Genomic DNA, 27,821 nt, shown 5'->3' on the forward strand with positions numbered 1-27,821 from the left:
TAGCCACTTTCTGCTGTTGCTTTTGCTTTTGCCTCTGCTTCTGCTCTTGCCTTTACATATTGAGAGAGCTCAAAAAAAAGGGGAAAAAAAAGATGGAAAATATAACAAAGTATGTCGCTAGTTTCTGAAGAGCGAACTTGCGTGTTAAGTAGCACAAAAGCGGGCTAAGAGCTCTTCACAAATAATAATAAAAGACAACAGTCAAGCCTTGTCTAAATTATAAAAAGGAAAGGAATAAACTTAAACTAATTGCATATATTGATGCCAAGAAAGCCTTAGCCTTATATAGCAAACCCAAAAGGAAATATTCGCCTTTTCTATATGGAATGCCCCTAAGGGGCTATGTAGCATGATCTCTGGAAGATCTTTGCAAAACTCTGCAACGTGACCTCTGGATATGGAATATTGTCAAAGCTACACAGAAGAATGTAAATATGATATGTCCACATAACTAAACTAACACATAAAATAATCTACAAGAAAGTAAAAATTTAAATTAATTTACAGAAATTTCAATAATTAGGTAAATCGCCTCTGATATTTTGAAGGATTCAATGCAATATAGAATATAATCGCCACACACTATCTCCACATATGAGTGTTGCTGCTACTTTTACAGCCGAATCAGTGTTGCCTCAGTTTCATATGTCGTTCAGATATTAAATATCTCATTTATTTTCAACAATTACACATATTCGGAAGCTTTTCAGTTTTGAGTCGCATCCAAATCACGCATAAAACACTTAATTTAGTGCAACCAAAAGCAAAAAAAAAAAAAAGCGAGTGTTAAATTCACAAATTTGATCATAATGTCAAGTCGTAGTCTTTCAGTATTTAAGAGATCGTTGCTCCGGCGAAAGTGTGAGCTGCCCCAGCAGAAGGTGCCCAAGTCGCAAACTGTCATTAAGAAGCACATTATCCAGCAGCGCCGTGAGCCCAATCCAGAGTATCATCATGCACCGTCGACCTATGTGAAGAATTTTAAGAACTACCAAGAGCAAATCAAAAAGGAAAACACAAATTTCGCGCACTGGAATGCGCGTTATCGTTGGGCCGATTTTCGCAGACGCATGATATATGGTACACATGATATTTAAATGATAACGGTAGACTCTGAAGCAAACTTACATAGTATAATAGTACGTATTAAATATTACGCCTTGAGCTCAATTCATTTTAATCAACTGACTTTGCATAGCATTCAATATCCTTGAACTATAAGAGAGAAACAAAAGTCTAAAACGTGTTCACCTACTTAATTCCTGAAAAAAAGACATATATATATATACAGTAAACAAATTTGAAATAAGTAACCAACTCAGTGAACAAAGAACAGTAACACTATGCATTGAAGAATATTTAGTAATACTTCGAATAAACAACTGCAAAAACAAATTCATTAAGTTTCATTTCAAGAGCTAAATTCCAACGTGTTCAAAATATATACTATATAGATTTATGAAAGTTGTAAACCTCAAATGAAAAATATATACATACAGTCCATTTATAGTATGTCATGATAAATGTAGAAACAGCAACAGTTTCGTAAAGTTAGTCATACAATTGTGTTCGATTCTCAGAGTTTTTTCGGCAAACCATAAATTCCAAATTCCGATTTACTGTGACCACAACAGAAAATGGCCGTGATTCGTCGCAACTACTCAAATGTGATACGCAAGGCGACCTCGTCACTTTGCGCATGTGGGCAGAACGTCAGCTTGTTTGAGGCTAATGTGAACCAGGAAGCCGAATCGATTCGCAAAATGCACAGTAATTCAACAATTAGAAAGTGGATGCTCAACAAGCTGCCCCCAGTGAAATATGTCAATAGCCACAGGGTGGCTAAGCGCAGGGACACATGGCACAGGCATCCGCTGAACAATGAATTCAGGTCGAAGGACGCGAAATATCGCTGGGCCGAGTTCAGGCGAAAGCTGATTCTGGGAAAGTATGCAATGTAATGCGAGTGTGCTCTTTTGTCTGGAGCACAATTTGATGGGAGTCTGCAAAAGGTGCTATAGACAAAACCGACATTAGCTACAGATTCTACTTCACCAGACCCTTGGGATACAAATTTATGAATCAATCAATCTGATGTAACTCATTTATGGAAACTCGTGTGCAACCATTACGAATCTTTTTTTTTATTTATAAAACAATCCAATTGATTCATCAAATATATTGAAGTTTTTATTATTTCATTTACATTTGCATAAGCATATTCATTTTCTCGCTTAAAGCATTAAATGAATTTTAAAGGCTAAAAACTAATTTACAACGTTCTTTGTAATATGTATATGGCAGATGATGTTTGTATTTTAATTTTTTTATTATTAATTTTATTAGTTTTACACAAGCTCAAATCATAATTAATAAAGGGAAATTTTATAATTAGTCTGTATTAATTTTTTTATTATTTTTTTTAACTTACATAATATATTGACAATGTAGCACAATATTGGTATTAACAATTTTTAAATATTAAAAAAAATATTTTTATTTATTTTATTTAATTAGAATTATTATTATTTAAACAAAGTTTTTTAATTATTAAAAAATTAAAAATCAACTTCTATTACTTAAACAAAATATATAATTAGTCTATTCATTTTTTATTTTATTTTGTTTTATTTTACATAATATATTGACAATGTATTAATAATTTTAACAAATTTTTTACACAAATATTTTTATTTATTTTATTTAAAGTTTATTAGAATTTAGCTTAAACAAAAATTCTTAATTATTAAAACATTGCAAATGAAAATGGATTACAATATCTTATATCAACTGCTCTTCTATTACTTAAACAAAATCAATATTGAAATGTAATACCAAAGTCCTTCGCTTACAGCGGCCACGTGATAATTTGTTTTGTTGCTAAAATATGAAACTAAAAGGCCAAACTCGCATTTCGCAATGTTTTTGTTGATGTGAACGGATTTAATTGGCCTACTACGTGGACAACAAAGCGCAGCTAATTTCTGACCACACAATGTGGCCGATAAAAAAACATAAAGCCAAAAAAAAAAAAAAACAACTCCAAATATTTGCCAGCGCAAAAAATGTGCTAACAAAGCATTCCAAACAAGCGAATCGCATGAAATTCGCCAAAGTGAGGCTAAAACAATATGTTAATGATTACTCTGGCAATAACTAATATATTTAAACTAATAAATTATTGCTATAAATGAATTATGGAAATATTTACATAAAGCTCGCCAACTTTTGGCGATTTCAATTACTGGAACCGCCATCATTTCCACTTTTATATTGATAGGTCGGCCATTTTGTATTTCGGTGTTTTGTGTACAACGATTTGGCGGCTTTTGTGCGACGCGTGGTTTTATGTAACGTGCACCACCCAACCAGTCAAAGTGAGCCAAACCACCGCCCCCCAGCAGCCAACACCCAGCACCCAGCACCCGGTGGCCCTATAAAACGTCAATTCCATGAGCCGACATGTCGATATTTTTACCAATTTTTAGCTGCCTCTTGCAAATTGCTTTTTGAGCTTGTTAGAGTTTGGCACACACGCTAATGAATAGTCAAAGTCCAGGCGCTTGCCGCACTTGCCGCTGCGTTTCGCATTGCAGAGTTTTTGGCGCGGCGAGCGCAGCAAAAACGAAAACTAAATGCCAATGCTTAGGCGCGTATTACGACGGCAGCGTGGGTGCCACGCCCCCAACAGCGACGCCATTTTGTAATCAAATGCAGCACAAAAGTATGCAAAGGAAATTTGAAAACGTTTCGACTGAGCGAGTAGAACAGAAAGAAATGGAGGAGAGAGAGAGAGGGAGAGGGAGCTACATTTCTGGAAGCATTTTTATGTTTATATACATGTATATTCAGTTGCCTAAGCACATCCCCTTGCTACATCGCCAACTATAAGTAAATGCAATTGAATCAGCGCTAAGCAGTGTTCACTGTAGTTAAAAAACTGCATTTCCCCAGAGCCAGCTCAGCCCATTGCCGTTGTTGGCGTTAGTGGATGCTGCTTTTCAATTAGTGCCTCCAGTCTATGCCAGCGATTTCTATGCCTAGTGCCACGCCCATCGGTGGGGGGGAGGGGGCGGCGCATAGGGCTGGCAATACGCAACACTTGATGCCGCCGACTGCAGTTGACGTTGCCGCGCTTTACGTAAATTGAACAACAGAGCCGACCAGACGAGCCTCGCAAGGCACAAGCGGCACAGACATGTGCCACATCCCAAACAAAACAGCCACACAGAGAGAGTGAGAGAGGGAGAGGGAGACAGGGGAGTTCTCTGCAGAAGAAGCAGAGCAGCCTATACTCTTGCACTGCAACGGCACCCGAGTGCAGGCAAAGCCTCAAAAACGGACAGCTTAGCCGGACGGGGGAGTCACAGAAGCTGCTCGCATATGCGACTGGGTATTGAAAAGTGCATTGCAGTTAGACCAACATGCGAAAAGAAATAAACATGCAGAAAAACAAAAGAGACAACAAGACGAAAAAACAGTTGGAACAGAGGCAAGCCGATTATGGCAATGCACTTGCGGAACAAATGTGACTCGACTCTTAGTATGCTGAGTTCGAACTGAGATAGACACTTTATATTTTTATTAACTAAAAATTACAAAATATACCGCAATTTTCTATGTATCATAAAGAACAACTTCCAACTGCCAGAAGATTTTTAAAATTTAAAAAATTTATTAATTTTTTATTATTATTATATTTTATTATTTTTATTTTGTTATTATATTATTTTTGTTATTTATTTATTTTAAATTAAATTTAAAATTAATTATATATTATTATTATATATTTTATTTAATTTTATTATTATAATTTTTTAATAATATTTTTTAAATTATTATTTTTATTTTGTTATTATTTTATTTATTTCTTTTTTTGATTCAATTATTTATTATTATTATATATTTTATTTAATTTAATTTTTTTTTTTAGCCTTAGTTTTTCCATTTATTAGAAATTTTCAACCACTTTCTTTGAATTATTCTAATTATATAGATCTTTGTGTTGCCATTATATAATTTTATATTTATAAAAACACTTTATGAGCAGTTAAAGAAACATGAAACTACAAATCTCAATAAGGTTTCACAATGCCTGCAGTTAGAGCATTCGATATAAATAAAAAATACAAATCCAAATACGAATATAATCGTCGGCTGAGGGGTTATACACAAAAAATGGCAGCAACCGCATAGACAGTGACTGGCAGACGATTTGTATTGCCTTTAAGCCTAAAAGCATGCTTCATATGTTATGGCAAACGTTTAATTATTTATTTGAAAGGAAGACGACGACAGCGCATGGCGACGCAGCAAGCAGTACAAAAGGCAAAAGGAATACAACAAAAATGAAAGCCAAACGAATCAGTAGAAAGCAACAAAATTGCAAAAATGCAGCATTTTTATTGACAGAACATCGGAAGCGGAGCAGGACGAGCAAGAGAGGGAGATGGAAGAGAGATTGATTGAGAGAGAGAGAGAGAGAGAGAGAGAGGGAACGGCAGTGAGTGTTGTCTCTGGCATTGCCAGCAGCCATTGAGGTTAATTAGTTGACATTTGCGCTTAATTGCAATCTGCGTCGGGGCATAGAGCGCCAGCGAGGCGTTAAGATTCTCATTCATGATTGATGAGTCAATTGGCTGATGCTGCTGCTCCTGCTGCTGCTGCTGCGCCTGTTGACAGACCATTCAAGCATAGCGCCAAACTTGACACCCACTCGACGGCAAGTAGCTGGAGTGGATTGACAGCCAGAAGGACTTGCAATGAGTGCATGGAATGCTAGCATAATCATCCACATAGTTCAATATGGAAGCAGGCAATACTTCAAGGCTTCACTTGACTTAATCAATCGAAGACGATTGAAAAATTGGCTGATGCATCAGACTGTGTGTATAATGGGAATAGTTCTGAGTTCCTTTACATACTCTTTATTATAAATATTCACAAATAAGTTCAATTTCTTAAATAAAATTCTCTCCTCTGCTTGAGTCCATTTATATCTGCTTCAAGCAGTAAGCCACCTCTGGGGTCTGGGCTCGGATCCACTTGATGAATGAGGCAATGCGCGTGTTCACCGATGGCTGCAGCGTGGCGCAGGCGTAGCCGTAGCTCACAATGCCAACGGCCATGAGGCGGCCGTTGCTGCGCTCGTACAGCGCTCCGCCGGAGTCGTATTGGCACGTGTCCCGGCCGGGGCTGTAGGTGCAGAAGCTGTGCGCCGGCACAGAGCCCTGGCTAAGCGAGTTGCGGCACTGCTCGGCGCTGATCACGTCCAGCGTCGTCTTCAGCAGTCGGTGCGTCTGTGGACCGCCGTACGATGTGGTGCCCCAGCCGGCAGCCACCAGCTGCTGCCCCACCAGCGGCAGCTTTTTGCCATTCGCAGCGGGCTGCAGGGGCAGGCAGGCCGGGCCCACGCTGCGATTGAAGAGGATGGGCGTGCGGGTGCGCAGGAGGGCGATATCGTTCCTCATCTGACCATTCGCTTGGCTGAACTGCTCGTGTGGTATCAGTGCATCCAGATCGTAGAAGCGTGTGTAAAACGTCTCGTAGACACTCGACAGATCGTGCTCGCCCACCACTACGCGCAGCTGGGAGGCGTGGCTCGTCTCGGGACTGAGGAAACAGTGGGCAGCCGAGAGCAAATAATGATGATGAACTAGGAGAGGAGGAAGTAAAGAGAAGAAAAATAGAGATGCTGTGATTCGGTATATCAATTAAAATATTTAAAATTACTAATGGAAATAATTTGAATTCAAATTAATTACAAGCATGTTAATAAAAAGCTTTTGATTTTCATATATATATTATTTTATTATTTTAAATTTTGCTAAGAGGAATACTGGCGAGTTTTAAGTATGTGTTTAATAATATTATTGTTATTTGAATTATTTTTAATTTAAGAGAAATACTCAGGTTATTTTTTATTCTTTTAATTCTTTTTATTTATTTATTTTCTTATTTTTTATTATTACTATCATTCTAATTTTCATTTTAAGAGAAATACTTACGGTTTTTATTTTATTTTTTATTCTTTTTATTTATTTATTTCATTTTATATTTACTTATTTTCGAGTAATATTATTATTTTTAATTTAAGAGAAATGGTTACATTCTTTACCTATTATTATTTCTTTATTTAATTTTTTATTTACATATTTTTTACTTTATTTATCTAGTTATTTATATTAACATTTTTAATAATTATTTATTTATCTGTTTTATTTTTTATATATTAATAATTTATTTTTTTATATACTTATCTTTTTTTTATTAACTACTTATATATTTATCTATTTATTTATATTAATATTAATATTTCTTCTTTATTTGTTAGTTTGTTTTTATTTATTTATTTTTTTTTTTTATTATTTTATTTATTTTATTTTTTTTTTCTTTGTTTTTAGTTAAAATATTTATTTATATTATTCCAAATTTTATTTTACACTTACTGATTGCTGCACCGCAGAAGACCTTGCCCTGTTTCTTGGTCAGCACGCCGGCCATGGAGGGAAACTCGTGCAGCGAAGCCTCGTCGTTTGTTGGACTGGCGATTCTTTGTGTCAGACTCCAGCCGCAGTTGCAATTAGGCGCTAAGGCTTCGACGAGGCACGAAAAGCGTCCACCACCGCCCACCGCCGCTGCCACCGACGGGCTGGCCAGCGGATAAATGGGCAGAATTTTGGCACGTTTTGCGGAAGCCTGTACAGTGCGCCCCCCTGGCAACTGGGCCAAGTTAGCTGAGGCGGGCGTGCTGCCAATTCGACGACCATTGTTGGAGTCGTCGTAGAGCAGCGAGGCAACGTAAGCCAGGGCATCGCTAACGCCCACATCCTGCAGCACGTGCAGCACCTCGTTCGAAAAGTTATCATCATCATCATCAGCCTCAGAATCAACGGCATCATCATCATTATCAGCAACATTTTCATACGGCTCGCTGGCCTCCTTCTCATCCTCATCCAGCTCCAATGGGACTGCCTCTGTCGTTGTGGTTGTTGTTGTTGTTGTACTCGTTGTGGTACTCGTGCTGGTCCTGTTGGGGCTTGTGATTCGCGTTGGCAGCTTATCCCTTAACTTTGGCACCTCCTTTCGCTGCGATATGTACGAAATCACGGCACGATTCAGAAAACTTTGCCGCTCAAACTTGCCAACGCCACAGAAGTACTCGGAGCTCGTCAACAGCTCATCGCCCTCGGCATTGAAGTGAAACACCTCAGCGCGACAGCGCGTGTCCTTCACCAGCTGTGAGACAGCAGAGAATAAAAAAATAGGGAGTAAAAAAAACAATTGTGCAACAATTAACAGATTAACGAACCATGACAATAAGATATCCTGTAAAAATTGAATGTGAATGGAAATATGGAACTTGAAATGAAAGCTGAATGATAAGGGGAGATTACTATTGAACATATGAGCATATGTAAAAATGTTGATATATGTATATATTTTTTATATTTGTTATACGATTATTATATTAAAATATATACATAAATTATGTTTATGTATGTTTATTCATTTTGATGTGAGTCAATAATCAGAGGGAATGAAAATTGCCTTCAAAAAATTTATATGTTGATATAAAACTAATTTATTTGTCAGTAAAGGTAGCCGAATGCACTTAATAAAATATGCAAATTATTAAGAAAAAAAAACAAAAAACAAAGAAATAAACATTTATTAATTACAAGCATTAGAATTTTTAACTGAAAAAATAAATACATAAAAAAATTAATTAAATTAAAAATTTTTTATAAATTTATTGCATAAGTTGTATTCATATTTTATTTTTTGTGTAGCTATAAAATAGCTTTTAAATATGAATACAAACTATGCGATATATAAAAGAAAAACTTTAATTTTATTTATTTATTTGCTAAACAGAAAGCACGTTTAAATGTCTTCTTATATAACACAGATGCTTTTGGGCCAGCTGAGCTGAGCAAAAATTAGAAATCCAGCTGAATTTACTGTGAATATAAAGCGGACAACACATCGTAGATCACACATTACTTAAGTTAGATAGGTGAATTGGAGAAAGGATCGACTTGTAGGAGACTTGTCGCTGATCTTCAAGGCATGCACACACTTCTTATTTTATTGGAGTTATAAGAAATGTTAGCTTAGCTTAGCCCATAAAAGCTTCTATCCAGACTTGCCTCCATATAAAGGATTATTTAAACAGAACATTATTTTTTAAAATCACTAAATAAATCACAATTAGTATTCTGTGCTGCAGTTGTGTTTTTAAAACAAGATCATCTTTCACTGATATAATTTTTATATATAATTTTTTTATTAAATTTTTTTTCTTTTTGCATTAAAATTTCATTCTTTCTTAAAGTTTGTCTTAACATCACAACACAAAGTTTCACTGGCACGAGTTCAGGATATCCCATTGATTATCCTTAATATAGCGTCACACACTCTCACTGCATTCACTTTAATTACGATCCTTATCATCAAATCACCAGCACTCTCACAAGCTCATCCCCGCACTGTATCCATCAATGATGCCCGATAACCCACCGTTTGCAGCTGGAGATCGCACTTGAAGTGCAGCACATGATCCTTGGGCGCTTGCAGCGCATAGCGACAGGAGCTGCCCGGCGGATATTGGCCAGGATAGTAGGGCGAATTGATGTAGATTTTCTGGCCAGCCTGCAGCTCCAGCTGATGGTTGCACTGCTCGTAGACAGCCAGGGCAAAGGCTAGTTGGCTCAGCAGGAGCAGACACAGACAATTCGAATGCCGCCACATGATCTGATCAACGTTCAGCGTCGCACTGACTGGGGCGGACCAGCGACAGCGACTTAAGAATTCAAAAGTCCAAATATCTTGATGGCTGGCCGCCAACATAACGGCGCCTTTCATCGAGATTTGCCGCTGGCCATGGCGCTGGAGCGCTGACAGCTGACAGTCACGCGAGCCGCACCATAATTGGAAGCTTCTCAGCGCCAGCACCCACGCCCACTGCCAGCGGCTCGGCTTAAATATGCGATAATTAGGGTATTAAAAGCCGCCAACGAAAGCAAAACCCAAAACGAAAAACAAAAATCAAAAACAAACAAACTAATTGAAAGAAAGTGCAAGTGTGTATCAACATGTTTTTCACCATCTACCGCTTTGCCTTTGCTTTTGTTTCTGTTGCTGCTATTGGGCGCAAACCAGTTTCGGAAATGTGGAACAAACACGAACAGGTAGCACTGGCAGTTGGGGTAGGTAAGGGTCAGCAGGTGTAGCGTGCTGTGGCCCAGCCAGATAATAAAGGGCTGAGGCATTTAGTGTGAATATCTTGAGGAGAGGCTTTAGACAAAGAAATGTATTGTAATATATTTAAAAATTTACTATTATAATTTCATATTATTTATTGAAATAGTTTCGTCTATTTTTCTCTTCTGGTAATATTCCCATTTTGTATTTGTTATAGGACATTTAATTAAATGTATTATTATATATTATTATTTTATTATTATAATTAAAATAACTTTAATTTTCTATTTTCTATGACTTTTCTTATACGTACTTAAGTTACTGTTATATTTTTTATGCAGATATTTCTGGAAATATTTTATTGAATTTTCTTGTTAATTAAAATTGATTTTCTGATATATTTTTCTGCTACTGACTATATTATTTATGTAAATAAATCGGTTTGAATTTTTAATTTGTTTATTCTGCTCTTTTTATATTACATATTACAAAATTATATTTTATAAAATATAATATACATATATGTAGCTCAGTATATTAATATATAATTTATAAATTTGTTTATAAAATGTAATAATACAGATTTTTAATTATGCTCTGGTCATTATATGAATATTTTATTTTTTTATTTAATTAGGCTTAAAACACAGCGAGTCGCAATATTATGCTATCGTTTATCATTTTGTATGCAATTTCTCTCTCTCTCTCTCTCTCTCTCCCTTCTATCTCTCGCTCTCTCTCCCTATCTCTCTCCCTCTCTATCTCTCTCTCTCACTCTTTGAATATTAGATATAAATACATTTAATTTAATTTAAAATATTCTTATATTCAGCTTAAGCACAAGAAAAACTTTTGATAAATGGTTTTATGTGTAACAAAACAAAATAATAATGAAATAAACATTCCTAAGAGCTGTCAAAGATATTTGATAAACATTTTATACTTTCTCTGAAATCCCTAGCATAAACTCATTAAACATACAATATTAACATATGTATAATCAAATGCATCTCCTATAAATACTTAGACTAATTTCCCCCATACAAAATTATGATGCTTATAGAATTCTCGCCAGACGCTTGCTGAATTTATTTGATTGCCTCCATCTCAGATTGACACCCGCTTTTGGCTTTAAAGAGAGCCACTTGGCATTACCCATGCTCCTGGCAGAAGCCAGCCGGCCCCACTTGTGCCCCAGCTCCTGGAGCAGCTCATTTTTTAGAGCTTTTCAAGCGCTGCTTAATTGGATGTGCTCCACGCTCCCTTCCCCGCTCCTGCTGCTGCGCTCCTTCCCCTCGTGCTGCTGCCGGGGCCGCACATGTGCGCGCAATGTGCTATAAAAAACTACAAGTTGCAGTGGAAAGAGTTGGCTAAAAAGCACACACACACACACACACACAAAATCAGTAAGCCAACACAAAATGATGGCAAGTTTGTCGCCCATTTCGTAAAATAAATATAAAAAAATTAAGAAGAAAAAAAATAGAGAAACGGAGCGACGGATGGCGACGAATGGCGCCGCGGCTGTCACGAGGCGCGCAGACAAACGCTTAATGCTAATATTATTTTCTTGCTTAACAAGCGTTGGGCAGCCCGAGCAGGAGTCTGGATGGGGAGCCGTGTGGCTGGGGGATCCTACCCGTGCAGTATAGAGTGCTGGGCCGTGTGACTTATTTGCGCAAGCCATAAAAAATTTAACTTTATTTCGCCATTTTTAATTTCCTACTCCGCGGCGTGCATTTGGCGTAAACAGTCAACGTTGGACAATAACTACAAAACGTGGACCAGAGTCCGACTCGGCGGAGTCCGGGCCAGAAGCCCGGAACCCAAATACAGGACCCGTACATAAGCCGGGTGAAAAGAACAATACGAAAAAAAACTTGACTGCTGCTGGAAGTCCTGCTGCTGCCGTTGCTCCTGCTGCTCCAGCTATATTTGTATATTTCGTCTACATATTTATTTCTTTTTTTTTTCCTGCTGGCTGCATGCGCGAGCGCGGAAAACAAACAGCAAATAATTCAAAGTGGATACAACTAAAGCAAAGTCAAAGCTAATATACGAAAATGTAATAAAAATTAAAAAGAAATAAAAACGAATTAAAATGAATTCAAAGTCGCCAACGGCGAATGCGAAACAACATCCAAACGATGCCGCATTTTAGCGACAGTTGTGCGACTTCCAGCCGAACGGATTGGACACATGTGCAGGAAGAAGGAGCTGGATGCCAGCATTTTGAGTAATCCCAGTAGAAAAAAAAAGAGTTATACAAGCTCAAATTTATAGATTTAAGTTATACTTATTTTAAGTTATCTTTTATAATAAATGTAAGTCTGTTCATTTCAAATTTTTAACGACTAAAACCGATGGTAAAACGTACACAAAAACGCACGCAAAACGCGCGGGTATTGGCTTGAACTGCTTACTGATGAATGTAGTGTCAAGCAGTGTACTGCTGCAAAGGTGCGAAACTTAGCTAAAAATCAACTACTTGCCGGAGCTGTATGTAAAGCAGTTTTAATTTACTGAAATTTATTTAACAGTCTATTTAAAGCACTGACAGAAAATGTTTATAAATCTCAAATTTACAATTTAGTTAAACATATATTAATTTTAGTAATTTAAAATAATAAATATATGCATAAATACAACAAATACAAAAAACAGCGCAACATTTGATCCAACTAAAATTTACCAATTTATTATATTAATACTTACATAATTTATAATTTATTTCAAATTCTTAAAAACATATAGTTATTAATTTCGTACAAAACAGATAAATAAAAGGGCATTATAGTAATAAATACATAATATAAACCAATACATCAAGCCCTCGATCTATATACAGTTTACCAAATATTCAAATTAAGATTTTCAAAATAATCAATATAAACTTTAATCTAATTACACTTCTGTAATCTCAAAGTCATGCTAGCTGTCAAATAAATGTTCTTGTTAAGTTAAATAAAACCACATAATAATGCATTGGGAAATATATTTAATTTCCTCATACACCTGCCAATCAAACCCATCGAATTCACTTCCGTCGCTGGGCCGCGCCCGCAGTGAGCAAAGGATCGGAACAATTGAGGAATAATAGAATGTTTTGGCCAGCATTGCGAGCTGACCCACAGGAAGTGCAAAAGCGGGACAGCACTGTGGGCAGCCGAAAGGAAGCGAGGCAGGACCACAGCGACTGAAGGAAGCGATGCGCAACAGTTGCATGAAGTGCGGGCACTTCAAATTAATAAGAGGAAATGCGAATAACAATGGGCTATGGGAGTGGGAAAGGGAAAGGGAAGGGGAAATGGGAATGGGAATCGGAATCGGAATCGGAAAGGTCAGTGAGTGGAACGCCAGCAGTCTTTGACCACTGGCATGTCCTGCGTGCGGTCCTTTCTCACAGGTGTATCTCAGGTGTGTATCTATCTATTGCGCTGTGTGATTGTGCGTGTGATTCGAAGCAAATCGAGAGCCTTGACCAGCGCTTTGATGCGAGCCGCTCGAGTGCAGCGTAAATCTAATTAACGCTCCTTAGAGCCCAGGCCGCCAACGCCACAGGATGCCCCGAGCAAGGACGAAGACAAAGAATCCAAACAACCATCGATCATCGATCAGCGGCTCTGTTTACTCGCTGCGATTTGCTGCGCCAATGAGAAAATTGAAAACTGCTCAAGGCAGCTAGCAGAGGAGAGAGCAGAGGACAGAGGACAGAGAGCTGAGAGCTGAGAGCTGAGAGCTGCGCCAGGACTACCTGTCGTCAGGCACTTAGCCTTGTGAGAAACGCGCTCCAGAAGTGCGCACAGCTCAAATTACGAATGCATAGCGCGACACGCCCCTTGTCCTCTGGCTCAATTGGCTGGAGCAGATCCAAGTGCGGCTCTTTAACTAATTTATGGGCTAGTCAGAGTTTAGTGAATGCATTACTCTTGTCTTACTGCAGTCGCCTGCTCGTCGACCACCCACTCGAGAGCCGTGCTGCCGTCTACTTATGCTCACTCTAATCCTGACTGATCCTCAGCCTAAATACCTGTTAACCTGTTTCTGTATACAAATATTGTTAGCACAAAGGGAAATGTTTTGCAAAAGGGAACGCTGAAATCTTCGATATTTATTTCTGGCTCTGCCACAACAAACGAGATTTTCTCAGCCCTGGCGATGCTATCGGTGCGAGGGTGGGCCCAAATCAAATTGCTTCTCCTCGTCCTGGGTTCCCACAGCCAGCGCTGCTTGAGCTCTCTCTGTGTGCGTGTGTGTGCGTGTGAGTGTGTGTGACCTATGTTCCATATTTTGCAATTTAGATTTCTACACAATAATATCCTTTTGCCAGCGAGCGACTGCTGCAGTTCCGCTCACCGGAAGGAAGTTCACAAATTTTATTGTTTGAGCGCTCTGGGCCGCCTTTGGGCACATCGCAAAGAGTTTCTTGAGCCGCCGTGGGCGTGGCCAGCATATGTGACGGGCTGAACAGATTGGGAGCTTAGTTAATTTGGAACGATGTGAAGAGAGTTGAGACTAAGAAAAAATATATAATGCCTTCTGTTTTTTTTTGTTCTGCCTCCAAATGATTTGTCAAATTTCATATCATTTTTAGAGCAGAGCAAAGCAAAATAATTGTTTAGAAAAATCTAATTTAGGTTAGTCTAAAGATGTGTTTAAAAAGAGTAGTAAACTATTGTATTAAAAATTGTAATTATAAAAAATTGTAATTATATTTTTTTCGATATATATCATATGATCTAATTGTGAAGATTTCAGTTTCGATACTGTAAATAATGCAGTAAATGTTTTTAGAAGGTAACAATAAGATCGTCTATAACATTCTTATTATTCTTAATTATATTTTTAAAAATGTCTCCTTTGTTTTCAATTTACGAATTAAGGCGAGAGTATTATTTAAAACAAATTTTATGTATATATTAATTATATTTTTTATATTTTTATGATATACATGTCTATTTTGTTTTCCATTTACAAATTAAGGTAAGAGTATTAATAAAAAAATATAATAAAAAATACTTGTTTTTTTTTTAATTTTATTTATTTTGTATATTTATATATTGTTTTAAATAAACATATATAGTATACATTAAATCTGCATTGAAAACGAATTTATTTATATCATTGCTAAGAGAAATTTACCTAGGAGACCTAACAGCCGGGGTCGAGTCCTACAATACAGTATATATTAAATTTGTTATTTCAACTAATTTTCTCGATCAATCTTCAATTGCATTTTCTCAACTGTACTTCAGCCCAGTAAAGGATATCATCATGCATTTTCCCCCGCTTGACAAATTCCTTGCCTTATCTTCAACCATATTCCGCTATCTTCATTTCCACCGCCCACGACATATTTGCTGGCTGGGTTCCCAGCACTCCGTTAAGTCCACAATGGTGAACACTTTCCCAAGGCAAGAACTCCACACACGATCAGCATTCGAATTCCCATACAAAATGTGACTTTTGCATACACAACGTGGCATACCTGTGGCTTGTACCTGTTATCCTTGCCCCGCTGGCTCGCCCTCACGCGTTCTCACGGCCAAACGGTAACACTCCAACGCACACAAAAGGACATCCAAGCAACCCTCAGCCAGTCAGTCGGCCTCGGAACAGGTTCGCCTATCGCTGGAGTAGGCGCTTCGTCTTCGGCTCGGTATCGCTTGGCTTGGTCTCGTTTTATTGATTCAGCTCGTTGATCATCATAAACGATTAGTGCGCCCCGATCCTTGCTGATCCTTGCCCAGCATTTTTGCGCTGCTGAGAATATTTTTCCTCCAAATGCCCCTTTGTCCTGTTCACACGCACTTGTTACTCAGTTTGTGGCATTATTATTATTCTTCATTTTTTTTTTTTTTTTTTTTTTGTGTGGGCTGGGAAAATTAGTTTAGCAGGTTTCCTATTTTCCTTTTCTTACAATTTTTAGACTCATTCACGAAAGTGAAATGAGTATATTGGTTTTGTGCAATGTCCGTCTTGCTGTCCGTCCGTCTGTCCGTCTGTCCGTCTGTCCGTCTGTCCGTCTGTCCGTATGAACGCAATCTATTTCGGCGCTATTGAAGCTAGAGACTTGAAATTTGGAACACATACTCGTGTATATCTCCGATTTATAAAGTGTTAAAATTTTCCCGATCCGCCCACTAGGGGCGTGGCAAATCGGAAAATGCATTTTCCGAAATACCAGAAATCATGTTTGTTGAAGAGCTAGAAAGCTGAAATTTGGTATGTAGGTCCGCGCCAACCACCCAAGATCACAAGCTATGGCGGATATATCTCCGCCCATTAGGGGCGTGGCAAATCGGACAAAACTGTATCTCCTAAAGTTATAAACCTAGAATGCTGAAATTTTGCACGTAAGCTAATGTTTTAATTCTATGAAGATGGGTGAAAAAATTATATATCTATGTCCCTTAGGGGCGTGGCAAATCGGACCTGAAGATATAGTGATTTTTCGAATTCTGCTATATTTTAGGCACTATTGATGCTAGAGATCTGAAATTTGGTATATATACGCGGGTTGATCACCCAAGTCCAACGAGCTATGGTAGATATATGTCCGCCCATAGGGGGCGTGGCAAACCGCAAAAGTTTATATCTCCTACAATTTAAGAGCTAGAAGCTTCAAATTTGGATAGTTAAGTTACTGGTAGCCTCCTCTATCTATGCCCCAAAAATAATTTTTAAGCCTCTTTAGGGGCGTGGCATATCGAAAAATACCCTGTAATTTTCACATTTTTTGAGCGTAAGAATTCAAATTTTGCATTTAGGTAACCGGTTACTCGTTCTAAGAACTGGCTAAAATTGAGGAGTCGACGGCCACTAGGGGCGTGGCAATCGGCATTTACAGTGCCCGTATCGCGACATTTATATGCGTCAGCCATCTATTTATGCATTTGTACATATGAATAAGCTTAATAGATATTCATAATACAAAAGGAAACATTTTTATGAATTTAAAAAAATTTAAAAGAAGCTAAAATAACAAAAATTTGCAATTTACAAAAAAGTGTTTTCCGCGGGATTTGAACTCGCACCCAACCCAAACAGCATGTTTGTCAAAATAGCTAAAATAATGGTCGTCGGCGCTTCAGCCTACAGCACCACCGCGTCGTTTCGATCAATAGAAGTTAAAACGAAATCACATTATTGTTATGACGCCACATAGCAAAGAAAAGCCAGAGTGGTGGCTGGAAATTCAAAAACAATGCAAAGACAAATCAATCGCAACGAGATTCTTAGAATATGCTAGAGTACGCATTTATGTGTGCATACATACACACATACAAATGAGCGCGTGTATAAGGCTGGAATGCTTGATGCTATGCGTGCAGACTTACATATATACATATGTATGTATTTGCATATATGTATTTGAGGGCTATTTAAGAAGAAACAAATTTAAACTTATAAAATTATTCGACTAAGAAAATGAAAAGTATTAAGTGCCATTCAGTCAAGCTCGCACCTTCCCAATAAAATATCTATTTTATAAAAAACGAAAAATGTATGAAAAAAAAAAAAAAAAACATAGTAGAGGTTCGAACCTCCCTACTCTAACGTTACTTGCGTCGCCCTTAGCACCCGCGCCATTGCTTTGCTCGAGCACTCAGCTGCTAAAATAGAATAGCTTAATAAGAGAGCGTCATCAGACAAAACTACAGTAACGGCTAGAAAGTCCAGAAATCAATCGAAATTCTAAGAATGTGAGAAAAGGCGCGCTTCTGTCTGTACGCATAGAATAGACGATGAGTGTGTGCACATGTATAGTAAAATCGCGCTGATCTGCTGCTAGCTTGAAGCCGGTATCCAATATATGGATATAAATACATGTATATTATTAAAAGTCAAAATTGTATAAATTATATACATATGCATGTAATTTGAATGCAATTATGCAATGATCATAGCAATAGCTATCGATGATTTTCCCATTTTAAATGGGATCATGCCCTGTTTTTTGTTGCGCACTAGACTTGAAAATTGCACTATATACTCTGGTTGACAGCGTTTGGGCTGTGAATGAGTCTTCTGCAATCGGTATCGCCCGACTGCAACGTTCTTACTTGTTATTATATTCAACTGTGTTTCATGTCGCAGACTGCGACTGTGGGAAGTCTTCCATTGCCAAACATCTTATCTACGTATTTTGATAGGCAATTTGTTGCGATAAGCTGAATCTAAGATTATTTACTATATTTATATAGGTCTGTATTGCTTGGAATTAGAGGTAATTTTTTAATGATTGGCTGCTACTTGGCTAGTTTGCTGGAAAGATTCTTATATAATTCCGGGAAAAACTCTACAGTCGGCCTCAGCTATTCCTGGACTCGAGCTTACATAACATTGCCCAAAACCCGTGTGCCGTTCAGTTAAACTCCGTTCAGCGAAATAACCAGACAAAGCCTTTTTACCCTAACAATATGCCAACCCATAAACGCGACGCAAGGCGGCTTATGCAATTGCCAATCGCGTTCCGGGAATCAAAATTGACTTCTGTAATCTGCCGAGCCAAAGTTGCCAAACGTTTTTTACGCAATAAAGAACTGAAAAAAATAACAGAGATTGGCTAAAAAAACATATACATTTATATAGAGAGAGAGCGAGAGATATTCACATATTAGCCAGCATACCCTATCTTCCGGGAAGTGCGCCGGCTAACTCTAGCGCGACTCTGTAGCCTTTGAGACGAAGCCACTAATCGCTGCGCTAATGGCTCAAATGCTGGCAAGGCTAACCATGCCCATTGTGCTGGCCACCCGTCGCTTTTATTGTGACCAAAACAAATAATCACCCATTGCCCGTGCTCATATTGATCAATGCAAATGCGTTTATAGCCCGCTCGTAAAGTTATCCTTTCTTGCATCGAGTCCTTCCTGTTCGCCGTTAACTTTGCGCATCCTTTCAGCACAGCCTTTCGCCAGTCCCCTGTCCCCTGTCGCTCTGTCGGTCTGTCCCTCTGTCCGTCTGTGTCTGCTGTCTCTGCTGTCATCGCCTGAACATTACACGGAACTCTGGAAATTTGCCGTGTCTATCGTAAAACCTAACCTTGTGCATCTCGCATCTCGCATCCCGTTATGCAGCCTTGTGCCAACTCTGGTCCTTTTTTGCTATAAACACGCTAAGTGCTGCCATCAAGGCCATCGGCGCATTTGTCGGCATTTGACTTGTTTAGAATCCCACTGCATGCACTCAGCACTCATTAATGGGTGAGTGCAAACCCATCCACGGATTGCATTTGACTCAAGGTCTGAGTGAATCCAATACTGACTGCCTCGCATTCAGCTCGCACTCTCTAATCACTCGAACCACTTATCTCTCATGCTCTATTTGCGAAAAACAAAGACTCAGGAATCTAGACTAGTCATGGAAAAATGTAATTTATCGGAAACTACGAGCTTAGCAAGAAAGTTCAAATGTAATTTATCTGAGAAATTAATATATATGTATATTTATATTAAACTAGCTGGCCCGGCAAACGTTGCATTGCCCTCTATATTATTTCTAGGTAAAAAATTGTTGAAAGCTATGTTGTTCAGGTTGGGATACACTCTGATTAATTTATTAATCGGATTTTCATTAAAGCGCCTTGTAAAGGACATTCTTCGTTTTTTGGTCAGGTGCAAGAACAAATAATGCGGATGGTTTGCCAACACGTGAGCTTGCCACGTTCAATTGACCATGAGAAAAACACACATTTTCTAGATTGAGGCCACAAATAGTCAAAGATTGGCCCTGTGACTTGTTGATCGTCATGGCGAAGGCAAGACGAAGCGAGAATTCAAATAAATTCAAAGGGCATATCTTTTGAGATCATCGGAATCCTAGGAGTAAGAACTTCCTCATCTTTAAATTTTCCTTTGAGTATCGACGCGTGAATCACATTGCTCATCAGTTTTCTTATCACCAAACGCGTTCCATTGCACAGTTTTGATTGGTTTAAATTTCTAAGCATGCAAATCTTGGAGAATTGCTCTTTTCATAGCTGTGTTCATTTCTTGACGCCGGTCAAGTTGTTCTTCCATATTGCCCATGAAGTATATTTGCAAGAATTTTTGCTGTGCATCTTCAATAGGTTGCAATGATCCAATGCGATGGCAAATCTGGCCTTGAATCTTTAAATTCAAAGCCATAGTTATAGTTAGATTTACAAACACTTTTTACATAAATCTAACAAACTACATTATTCCAAAATTTTTTTTTTTTTTATTTTTTTTTTATTTTGACAGTCATGGAAAATAACATTTTTAACGTAAATTACCTTAAATGTCGGATTATATCCGTTACCAATAATTTCCGCCCCAAATGAAGTCATTTGAAAACAGGCATTGTATTTTTGAGTGCTCGTTAGAAAATGTCGTGATTCTAGTGTTTCGCCGTAAAGCAGGGAACGCAATGCTCTGGTGGCGAGACCACTAATGGCAATGTCACTTTACCACTAAGGCAGCACAAACCGGGCGTTTCACCAGCAAACTTCAATGCGCCACAATGCTGGCAAACAACGTCCATTGGACCAATGCAAACTAAACGATTCAAGCTGTAATCAATGGTGCAATCATATCGAAACGCTGCTCGATTCAAATCAATCCTTGAACCATTTCTTATTGCCATTTCACGGGCTGCCTCTCTTTGAGAAGCACGAATTAAGGCCCTTCTTTGCTGGGTACTAACGCGGAGCCTTTCTCGGGCGATTTCTCGCTCTTCGTCAGATAATTGACTCGCGCCATTCCGTTGCCTAATTGCATTATGGGTCCGCCGGGAAAGATTAGATCTTCTAGGACGCGGCATTTTTATTAATAGTAATACTGCCCTCGCACAAAACCATATAAAACAATCGAGAAATATAAATATAAATAATTTACACAAATTTATGTTTGAGACAAACAAATACCTGAACTTTCGAGATATTTAGCTTTTGTAAAAGTCCAAAAATACAATTTTTAATAATTAACTTTTTTTTTTTAATTTCGAATTTTGAATTTTGAATTTTTTATTTATTTTTGATTGTTAGGTTTTAATCTTTTGATTTTTTTTTTAATTTTTGCAGATTTTTGATTTGAAATATTTATAAAGTTTAAAAGTCCGAAAATATAAAAAGCCAAAAATACACTTTTTAATAATTACCTTTTTTTTTTTAATTTCGAATTTTTAATTTTTTATTTATTTTTTGAACAGTCAGGTTTTAATCTTTTGATTTTTTGCAGATTTTTGATTTGAAATATTTTTCCTTTTGATTTGAAATTTTTTTTTTTTTTTTTTTTTTTTTTTTTTTTTTTTTTGAATAGTCAGGTCTGCTCGAGGTCAGGAGACCGTAGACTGACTGACTACATTTGTTTATTTACTTCTACACTATTGTCAAAACTGTCACTGTTACCAAGCCTACTGGGTATAAAAAAAATTTGAACATTTGGGGAAAAAACCGCGTTTTTCAAGTATTCGGCAAATTTTTTCAGTATTTTTAAGACCCTATACTAAACTCGTTGCGGAGACAAATCCAACAAATCAAAAACCATGAAAATTGGTTCAGCCCAAATCAAGTTATAAGCAGTCTTCACTTTTACACAACTTTCTTTTATATATATAGATATATTGTTTTGCGTTCGGCATGCTCTACAATTTTAAGCTGTTGATATACATATTTATACAAATATTTAAATTTTATTATAGGTTTATAAAAATCGAATTAACGAGTAAATAATATATATTAATTTCAAGTAAATATTATATATATTTAAATTATATTTAAATATATAATTTAAGTATAAAAAATGCCGAAATTTGATTATAAAAAAATATATAATAACAATTATTTTATATTCGATATACATACTACGTTTTATCTATTATTTTGCTGATAATGAAATTAAAATACATAATAATAATAATAATTATTTTAATATTTATAGAATGATTTTTCTTTTCTTTTTTATTTTTATTTATCAATAATTTATATATATATTATATTATATTTATTATATTATATATATATATATATATATATATTATTATTAATAAATATATTTAGTGAGAATATATAAATTTTTTTTTATTTTAGTATTTCAGATTGAAGCCTATTTCCAACACATTCTTGAAATGAAAAATTCTATACACAAAAGTAACTTAAGATTTTAGATATCTCCTTCAAAGATAATAATAAAATAAACAAAGTAAAACGTAAAAATTTAAAATAAACATATTTATAAATTATAAATTTTAAATCTGACAATAAGAAAATAAATATCATAAATTCTATTATTTCACTTCTTTTTTTTTTTTTGTTAAATGCATAACATATCTTTTGTTGTTAAAAAGACAAAAAAAAATTAATATATTCAGATATGAGTTTAAAATAAAGTAGAATACTACTCTATACTATAGAGTCTATAGTCTTTTCTCTACTTTTACCTTTGCTATTTATCCATTATAATATCTCTTTAAAAAAAACCAAAACAATTACTATACGATCGATTTATGTTTAGAGCATAGAAATTGTGGACCCTGCTCGTGTGCACACACGCTTCTGCCACATTCCCTGAGTAGAGGAGCAGAGGTGGCTTGATGCAAAGCAGAGTTTGGCCCGGCAGGCTATCCATCTATGCCATAATGCCAGATGACGGGCGCATTCAAGTTGGGCGAAAACAAAATGGCTGAAGTATGGCCAGCTTCGATTGTGTAAAAAGTTTCACACGCGTTGCACAGCAGCAAAGCAAAAGACGATTTCTAATTTTGGGGTGTCTTTGGCAGAGCCTTTAAGGAACGCTCTTGCGCAACGAAACAACAGCTGCGTGCCAGTTACCACAGTACAGTAAAACCAGCCCCGAACCTCTACCTCTACCTCTACCTCTACCAAAAGACATGCGCGCCCGAAAGCGCCTCCCCTTCGACTGGCCAGACAAAGGTCGTTGCGCTTAACTGAACCTCAGGGAACCGCTGCGAAAGCAACCCTCTCCCTCTCGCTCACACACTCGGCCTCTATAGCAGTTGTACATTTTGCATAAGATTTCGAAAATCTTGCCGAAAACTGGAAAAGCATTTGGGGTGGCTGGCAAGGCTCTGCAGGGGCTGCAAGAGAACTTGCGATCGTTCTTTTTGCGCAGCGCATTCAGAAAATGCCAGCAAATTACGATTGACGTTGACAGGGACGGGGCAGCGACTGAGACAGAGGGGAGGAAGTTGGGTTTGTTGTACGCGTTCCATGTTGCGTGCGCATGAGATGCCGTCACACGAGTCTTGGCGCACACCTGGCCACGATCCATGCCATGCGATCCCAGGACCTCCCGACCTCACAATGCCAACGAGTCTCAGGCCTGCGATATGCTAAGTTAATGCTTTATTTATGCTGAATAGTCGAAAACCGACGAATCAGAGGGACTCGTGTCGCCTCGACTCTAGTTCTCTGAAACTGTTTTTATAGCCGAATCATAAACTAGGTACATCAGCATAATTAGAGCGCTGCGAAAAACCTCTGTCTTTAAAAATACATATACCATATATTTGTATCTCAAGGCATTGGCTGACAAAGGCGCGTTTTAATTTTGATTATAATCGCTTTATGAGCCAACTACAAAAATACCTTTAAAAAGATGACAAACGTTGCACACATTGTTTGTTTGTCCAAACAAGAAGAAGCAGGACTCGCGAAGGACTTTACCTGTGACGTTTCGTAGAAAACGCGTTATGGTTTTATAGACATTTTGCATTCACAAAATACAGAAATTTCGTTAAGACTGCGAAATAGTCTCTCTCTCTCTCTCTCTCTCTGTCCGTCTGTCCCTATGCAATCTACCCCCAAGGTGGCATGCATAATGCGTTTATGAGTGTGGCTCAAAGTCTCAGCGCAGTGTCCACGCCTCGGCTCGGCTCTGCATCTCATTCCGGCCAACTTACCTAGTATCCAGGCACTTGCTGTGGTCGCCGGTTGTCGGTTGTCGGTTTCCAATCGCGACCAGCGCACGCTGTGCGCTCGACCATAGCCAAAAACCCCGGAATAGATAATTTGCTGGCAACCATGAAAATGGTTAGAGACCTAGCTGGTTTCCCTCGAAATGTCTGGCCAAATGCAGTTGAGACATTTCACGCCCATTCCCAGTCCCGCAAGCCAATTAAGTTGAGTTCGGCTCTCATGCAGCAGGCGACGACCTTTAAACGCCAAATCATACCGAAATCATACTGAAATCATTACAGATCTGCAATTGGGTATAGCTCAGTCGAAAAGTAATGCAGAATTGAGTATATATTGCGTTGCATTTTGCATAAAATATAATAATATATTGCATACCTTAAAAAAAACAATTAAACACTAAAATCCGAATTTTACATTTATATTAAAATAAAGGAATATATTGAAAAACTTTGGAGTTATTGTTATTGTTGAATAAATTCTGAATGATCAACCTTTGTAAGTTTTTATGGAAATATTGCTTAAAAATATTTACTGAAATTATACAGAACTTTTTTAATTTTATTTTAAGGGGAAATAAAACAAATATTGATTGAAAAATGTGAGACAGATTATTGCTCTATAGCTAGAATGGTATACAAAATATTCAACAAATACAATGGGAAAATTCACTTTACTGATGACATTCCTATTTCATTTTATAGCCTAATTATACTCAATATATAAATATATATTATTATTGTATTTAGACTCAAAATATTATTGTAATGTTTTTTATTTTTATACCCTGAACCCATTGAAAATGGGAAATCAGGGTATAATGGTTTTGTTAAAAGTATGTAACAGGCAGAAGGAGGCGTGGCAGACCCCACAAAGTATATATATTCTTGATCAGGGCGACGAGCTGAGTCGATTTGGCCCTGTCCGCCTGTCTGTCCGTCCGTCCGTCCGTCCGTCCGTCCGTCCGTCCGTCCGTCCGTATGTATGAACGCGTCGATTTCAGAAGATATAAGAGCTAGAGGCTTTAAATTTTTTTTAAAATGTCCGTAATTACAGCGCGCATATCAAGTTTATCATTAAAAATCGATAACTCATCCCGATCTTTTTTTATCGATAAAAAACCTTATCGAAAACCAGTTATAAAATTATATCTTCTACACCCTTATTGCTAGAGTCTCCAAATTTTTAACGTATGCTTATATGCAATTTATACAATTTCGGTTTTTATTAAAATTTACCCCCCACCCTTAAATTCACCCCCTCACCATCACTTTTGTAAAAAGCGTATTTCAAATACTAGAGACTTGGGCTTTGGAATATACACACATATTCACCATATGATTACGCTCTAAAAGTTTCATTAAGATCGTATGTCTACAAAAGAAATTATTTAACAAATAAATTCTCATAATATTGCCCACACTGCAGCGCAGCCCAAGCGCAGTCGCTGCTTACTGCGCAGTTAGCAGAGCGCAGGCTTATGCGTGCGTGTGGATGCATGTGTATGTATGTGTGCATAAAAGAAGTGCAGAATGATAGCTTGGAGGGTTCAGGGTATCTCCTAGTCGAGCAGTCTCGACTGGAGCTTTCTTACTTGTTATTATTATTAATTATTTATTTATATCCTACATCTCAAAAATCATAATCGGGCTTTCTCGCCTTCATTTTTGCATTATCTGCAGTCATTAAAAAAAATTCCCAGCCTAAATTGATTAACATTTTTCTGATATTTCATATAGCAATATTCACTATTAAATGTACTCAATAATTAACTCAGTTTAGTTCTCAGAAAAAAAATAATGATCACCCCTATTTCTCATTTTCTATAAATATATTAATATTTACAGCTATTACCCTGATCTTGCTTACATTATTTTATTTACTGCGCTGTGATTAAGTATATTATAGATTTGCTTTTGTTTATCAACTACTCACTGAAATAGTTTCATTCAGCTCCCTGACTATGCCAATAATACACATTAAATTTCTTCATATACCATAATTGTTTACATGATAAGACCAAAGCTGTGATGTCATATAAATAGAATTACGAATCCCGCTGCATTTATATTATATATAATTTCCCATAGTATATATGTATGTCTTTTTCTTGCCGACTTTAATAGCTCCAATAAGTAATATCTTTGGTTTTCTTTGTACAAAAAAAAAATTCTTCATGTTTTCTTCGTCAGCAGCTGCGTCTTTAGCAAAAAGAAAGGAAAACGAAACCTGGAAAAGGGACACTGACGCGTGCCAGGCAAGGAACACCGGGCTGAAAGTAACGTTCATTTCGGGATCACAGATAATAATTATACAAACAGAACGAATGGCCCTGCCGATGGCTCGTCCTGCCTCAATGTACAATGTGCAACTGCAACTGCAACCCCCGAGCCGGGCTCATTGCAGCGCTCAATGAGGGTCCTGTTCTGCTGTTCTCCTGCTCCTGCTCTCCACACTGAGGGAGCCCTTGTCCTTTGTTGGCAGCGCTCATGCGGTAAGCGTGCTCAATAAATTTGTTGTTGGCCCAGGGAAATTAGTTGCCCTGCAACGTATTTTCTGTCTACCTCTAGAGTTTGATTTCCTTCTTCCTGTGGCACGTGTGGCACGCGCAATAATCAAGGATCATTGGAAATATTCTCTTTCGGGCAGCGACTCCAAGCAATTCACACAATTCTGTGGCAGCTTCCGCTATTTTAATTTAAGCAAATTAAATCAATTTTGATGTCGCTAAACAAAACCATCATAGGCCATCAACAACAATAAGTAAAACGCGAGCGATGCGGATAATGAAGCAAGAGTTTAGTCGTGATTGAGTCTGATATACCCTGGAGGTATACCCTAGAGAAAGTCTGAGCTAAAAACTAGATAAAGTTATTGAGTGGATACAAAATGAAATATCTTACATTTTCGGAGGCTTGGCCATAGATTTAGTCATGTGTTAAGGAATTTTCTTCTCTTTTCGATATCTAAGGTCTATTCAAATTTAGCAGAATTCTTCATATCCAAAGATAATAAATAAAAGAGTAAGAATAAAGTACAGATCTCTCAGTTTTCATAACAAATATTGGAAAAAAGTCAAGATTTAAGCCAGGTTTAATCTTAGATTTTTCCTCCATAGATAATACTACAAATCTTTCTATAATAACTTTTTTTATAGAAGATCAATGTTGAACCTAGAATACAAATTTACAGAGATATTCACAGAACATATTCAACAGCTCACAAAGTCAAAGTATCCCCAAATCTGCTCCACTTCTCAGATAGTTTAACAAAAACTTCAAAGAAGTTCATTGTTCGATCGATATACCCCACACCCCCCGACATACAGGGCATCCAAATTGTCAGAAATGAAAAACGTACACAGAACCTGCATAACCCTCGCTGGCGGCCCAGAAATGGTCACAAAACTGTGACAAGTGCTTCCTCGACAGCAACGCATCATTCAGCAGCAATTTGAACATCAATTATGAGTCGGTAGCAATGAATGGGTCGCTTGCCCTGCATCTCTCTCTGAATAGAGTGGGGCCCGAACGTGTGCTCATCCTCATCCACATCATGAGCACCATTCACAGAAATACAAAAAAAAAAAAAAAATAACACGAAGAAGAAGAAAAGAATAATGAAATGAAAGGGTGGCTTGTGCCAAGATGCTGCACAAAAGGCTGACAAGCCGAACGACAAGCGAGCGCCAGCCGCAGCCTAACCTACTTTTAAG

General features: G+C 37.4%; 2 protein-coding genes and 2 long non-coding RNA genes across 6 annotated transcripts; 2 read left to right on the plus strand and 2 right to left on the minus strand.

Annotated features, from left to right (window-relative positions):
- The first annotated feature begins 619 nt into the window (after positions 1-619).
- On the plus strand, positions 620-2,205 carry LOC108617398 (uncharacterized). Of its 2 annotated transcripts, XR_016270410.1 has the most exons (3): positions 620-1,139; positions 1,199-1,220; positions 1,256-2,205. XR_016270410.1 is itself a non-coding variant. In XM_018013190.2 (2 exons), exon 1 carries the CDS (start codon positions 810-812, stop codon positions 1,095-1,097), a length of 288 nt encoding a protein of 95 aa, XP_017868679.1. In that variant the 5' UTR covers positions 622-809; the 3' UTR covers positions 1,098-1,139; positions 1,199-2,205. The 2 variants fall into 2 exon arrangements, 1 of the variants encoding a protein (XP_017868679.1); XM_018013190.2 differs by having other exon boundaries at positions 622-1,139; positions 1,199-2,205.
- A 3,706-nt stretch (positions 2,206-5,911) lies between these two features.
- LOC108614980 (venom serine protease) lies at positions 5,912-9,767 on the minus strand. Of its 2 annotated transcripts, none has more exons than XM_089471203.1 (3): positions 9,523-9,767; positions 7,449-8,238; positions 5,912-6,655 (listed from the first exon to the last, which is right to left on the minus strand). In XM_089471203.1, the coding sequence occupies exons 1-3, from the start codon at positions 9,751-9,753 to the stop codon at positions 5,994-5,996; spliced, it is 1,683 nt and encodes a 560-aa protein (XP_089327329.1). In that variant the 5' UTR covers positions 9,754-9,767; the 3' UTR covers positions 5,912-5,993. The 2 variants fall into 2 exon arrangements, with proteins under 2 accessions (XP_089327329.1, XP_089327330.1); XM_089471204.1 differs by lacking the exon at positions 9,523-9,767 and adding an exon at positions 8,312-8,558.
- Positions 9,768-19,680: 9,913 nt separating this feature from the next.
- Positions 19,681-21,449, plus strand: LOC149268603 (uncharacterized). The gene is made up of 2 exons (XR_016270337.1): positions 19,681-19,745; positions 19,827-21,449. It is a non-coding gene; the product is annotated as an uncharacterized LOC149268603 (long non-coding RNA).
- On the minus strand, positions 20,464-21,842 carry LOC149268604 (uncharacterized). The gene is made up of 2 exons (XR_016270336.1): positions 21,098-21,842; positions 20,464-21,011 (listed from the first exon to the last, which is right to left on the minus strand). It is a non-coding gene; the product is annotated as an uncharacterized LOC149268604 (long non-coding RNA).
- Between the last annotated feature and the right edge of the window lie 5,979 nt (positions 21,843-27,821).

Source organism: Drosophila arizonae, chromosome 5 (assembly GCF_054131065.1).
Source record: "Drosophila arizonae isolate 15081-1271.41 chromosome 5, UAZ_ARI_1.0, whole genome shotgun sequence".
NCBI classification, from domain to species: Eukaryota; Metazoa; Arthropoda; class Insecta; order Diptera; family Drosophilidae; genus Drosophila; species Drosophila arizonae.